This window comes from Gavialis gangeticus, unplaced genomic scaffold, assembly GCF_001723915.1.
Source record: "Gavialis gangeticus isolate Ggan-Ray unplaced genomic scaffold, GavGan_comp1, whole genome shotgun sequence".
In the NCBI taxonomy this organism is placed as follows: domain Eukaryota; kingdom Metazoa; phylum Chordata; order Crocodylia; family Gavialidae; genus Gavialis; species Gavialis gangeticus.
In genome coordinates this window covers 15,753,909-15,757,567 of record NW_017729004.1, presented here as the reverse complement: position 1 = coordinate 15,757,567, position 3,659 = coordinate 15,753,909, and the positions used below count along the sequence as shown (strand labels likewise).

General features: G+C 48.5%; 1 protein-coding gene across 3 annotated transcripts in view; it reads right to left on the bottom strand.

Annotated features, from left to right (window-relative positions):
- Positions 1 to 3,659, bottom strand: part of ACTR3B (ARP3 actin related protein 3 homolog B) — a 49,998-nt gene that overhangs the window by 46,325 nt on the left and 14 nt on the right. For 2 of the 3 annotated variants that reach the window (XM_019508139.1, XM_019508140.1), the window contains exon 1: positions 3,596 to 3,659. This exon is cut by the window's right edge. In XM_019508139.1, the coding sequence (XP_019363684.1) occupies positions 3,596 to 3,639 (44 nt within the window). In that variant the 5' untranslated portion in view covers positions 3,640 to 3,659. The remainder of the gene's footprint in view (positions 1 to 3,595) is intronic. The other variant, XM_019508141.1, reaches the window with a different exon arrangement.

Sequence of the window (3,659 nt, the reverse complement as noted above, 5' to 3'; positions counted from 1 at the left end):
CCTTGCAGGCTGGCAGAGCTCCAGCCTGCAAGGGGCTGCAGGGAGTGGGTGGAGGGCAATCAGGCAGGAGGTGCCATGTGCGTGTGCACACATACACATGAACATAGCTGCCAGGCAACCTGGGGAGCAGCTCCCTGCAGGCAAGTCTGCCAGGAGGGGAGAGGGGGGGATATTGAGGCTCCCATAGTGAGGGAGGGAGGGAGCTCCTGCTCAGCTGGGGTGGTGTGTGGGGCTGCAGGGCCCAGGCTGGGAGCAGGCCAGGGGGGCTAGCTGCCCGCTACTGCACACACTCACAGGGGTACATGAGTGGCACATGCCCCCCAGATTTGTGCATGGGGCGGGAGCAGACTGCACACTGTGGGCTTGGGCTCACCGTCCTACTGCCCTCCTCCTGGGGCCCCCAGAGTCCAGTGTGTGGGACCCAGCGTGGCAGGGCAGAGCAAGACCAGGCAGGGAAGCTCATTGCCATCACTGGGAGCTCCTTGCTGCCATGGCAAGGGGCGCTCATATCACCCAAGGGGGAGGGGGAGCTGACTCCGTGCTTCGCTCCACCACAGCAGCAGTCACCACCTTCCACAGGCAACAGCTGGGGGCTCGGGCTCTGCAGACCCAGGTCCCTGGCCCTGTAGCCCTGGCAGCTGGGGGCCCCCCGTCCAGCAGGGCTGTGGGTGGGAAGGGACACCAGCAGGGGTGGGTTGTGAGAGGGCTGTGGGTGGGGAGTGAGAGGCACTAACAGAGGTGGGGGGCTGTGGGTGGGGACTGAGGAGCAGTGGCATGGGCAGGGTACCAGCATATCAGGGCTGCTCCGCACTGCAAAGCAGTGTGGGGAGGCAGCCACAGCTGGACCCACGTGTCCTGGTGGGTGAAGGGGGCAGAGGGAACTCAGATTTTCCATGATAAAAAACCCAAAATTAAATGCCAAAGTTTCTAGGTATTAAGAATGTATTTTATTGTAGTGATTGAGGCACTGGTAGGCTTCCAAACTGCTTTAAAATTGTAAATATATCAACAAAATATTGTGTTCAATTGATATTATATAGTGTTTCATTTTAACCATGGGAAAATGTGGATTGTGGGGTTTTTAATCACAGAATATGCAACTTTTTTTTTTTTAATCAGAGAATTTGCTTTTTTTAAACAGAAAAAACCAAGATCCCTAGTTATGACTAAAGGTTACATAATAAAAACCTGGTTTTAAATGTTGACCATAATTTAAATAGCAACATCAGAAGGGCTTGTCAGCATCATCCAGTCTTAAAATAAATTGCCCTTTTCTACACAGCGATTGATGACAACATGAAACTTGACCTCTAGGGAAGCCCATCCAAAGATAAAAAATATTTATTCCATCAAAACTGAAGTAAAGTAGACAAGCTGTTTCCAAACTGAGACTTTTTAGAAAATATCAATCACAGCATTACATTTCTATTACTTCCAGGAAGATCTTCCTTTACTAATGAAGAAGAAGCAATTAAAACTGTCTGAGCCATTTATCCAGCAGGGGAAGGGGAATGAGTCCCTGTTCTGCCATTTTGACAAGTCCCTTGTTGGATCACTAAAACCCCCATCCTGAAACTCCAAGTTGCTCATTTATTGAGAGAATCCAGTTCCTGGCAGGACCAGCCCTGATAACTGTGCCGCCAGATTAATCAAATCTGATTAGATACGGTGGGAGACTAATCTATTTACAAACAACCACAGCCCACCTACATAAAAAGCACAAAGTTAACACACGAACAAAGTACCACATTTACTGTCAGGTATACAGAGTAGAAAATATATAAAATGAGTGTTCTGTGCTCAGCATTTTGAATACCTTCTCCCCCCCAAAAAGAAAAGACAAGTCTCTACGTAGGAAGATAAGATAGTTTAGAAATGTAATTCTAAATATCTGTACTTCTATATGGTTGGATTTCTTCAACCTGAATTCTAACCCACTCCTTAACCTACATCCTGAATTTTGATTTCAACCAAAGATTATCAAAATACTGAAATCTAGTCAGGATTTTAGTTTCTGCTTTCTGTTGTGCACAATCAGACTCTGGGAGTTATGATGAACTATGTTCACCTTGTATGGGAAAAGGATAAAGTTAAATATCTTAGCCCTTTATAATCAGCTCTATTATTTGTCTAAAATCTCCTGGATTTATTCCCCAAAATAAGGCTGTACACTTAGCCCCCACAAGTTTTAATTCAAGATGTTCTTCTATTTCTTGCCTGACTAAAAATGTCCTCATCTCTGATTACAAATCACTTTGCTGCAGTCTTCATCAGAAAATAGACTGCTACCTCAGCAAGCATTGGGAAGTTTGGGACCTTGCTCTGCTTATTTGAATGGGGATAAGATAAAGGTAAGGAGAAAACAAGCTCTGTTTTCCCTGAATGTCATCTATTTAAAGACTTGCAGAAGAACCCTCAACAGCTTAACTCCTGCACAGAAAAAGAAAAGACAATGGCAGTTCCTCTTAAAGCCTATATTTGCTCACTTTGCTAGGAATGACCAAGCCTTTGCCTCCTATTTCATTTGTTGTTTTGTATTTTTGGGTTTTTTTTACAATAGCCAATTCACAGCGAAGTCCAAAATGGTGAGATACCACCTCAAACTGAAAGCCAACTTTGTGTCCTGTCATACATCATCATTTTATATTTTTCTGCACTGAATGGTGCTACTGCTGTTTTTCTGATGGATCCACCCCTACAATACCTCCATGCGAGGGACAGCACTCCCTAGGCTTGCAGACAGGAAACACCGTAACACAACTCCTCTCTAGTACACAGGCATATACATAGGGTGCTGTGCTGGTTTAGCCAGGACAGTGCCAGCTATGTGCTGATTTAGTTGGGACATTCCCAGATCTCAGGAACTGTTGAGAATGATAATGGGCGCCCCAAAAAAGCAGGGGCCCGGGGCACAGCCTGGCTGGGAGTCAAATCAGTGCAGAGCACCACCTCCCCAACTTGTGAAAGTGAGGGGCAGCATCCCGGATGTCCGTAGGGTCAGCCTACACGTACACGACGGTCATTCCTAGTGGGCAAGAGCGAGCCCTGCAAACCATCTACCAGCACCTACAGCAGAGTCAGATTTAAAAGGAAAAAAAGGAGGAGGCCAAGTTGTCCCTACTCTGCTGAAAACTTGGGATAAGATCTGAACTGCCCTGAGAGGCACAACCTCCTGTTGACACCAGTGGACATTTGGGGAGTGCGTGCGGGGGGGATTTATGTTCAGTTTTGCTGGAAAACCCACCCGAGAGGTCTGGGCTCATTTAATATACACAGAGATGCAGCACGTCCTCCTGGAGAAGAAAGCAGGGCAATGAAGGGTTAAAAAAAAAAAAAAAAGGATCCCAGGGGAGCACCCCCCAACCACCACGTTAAACACTTCTGCGCTTTTCTGCTTGTGGCAGAAACTTTGCAAACATTGAGCCTAGTACACCTGCTGTCTTGAGCCCATTGCTCCGCCTGAACCGCCAAGGAGTCGGCTGGACATACAGCGCCTCTGGGCCCAGCTCCTCCTGCCTCCCGCCCAGCCCGGCTCCGGCAACCGCGCAGCCCCGGCCCGGCCCCGACGCGCCCCCAACTCCGCGCGGGTTCTTACCCGGTACCTCCGTCCACCACGCACGCGGGCAGCGCGCGGGCCATGCCGCAGCTCCCCCGGCCGC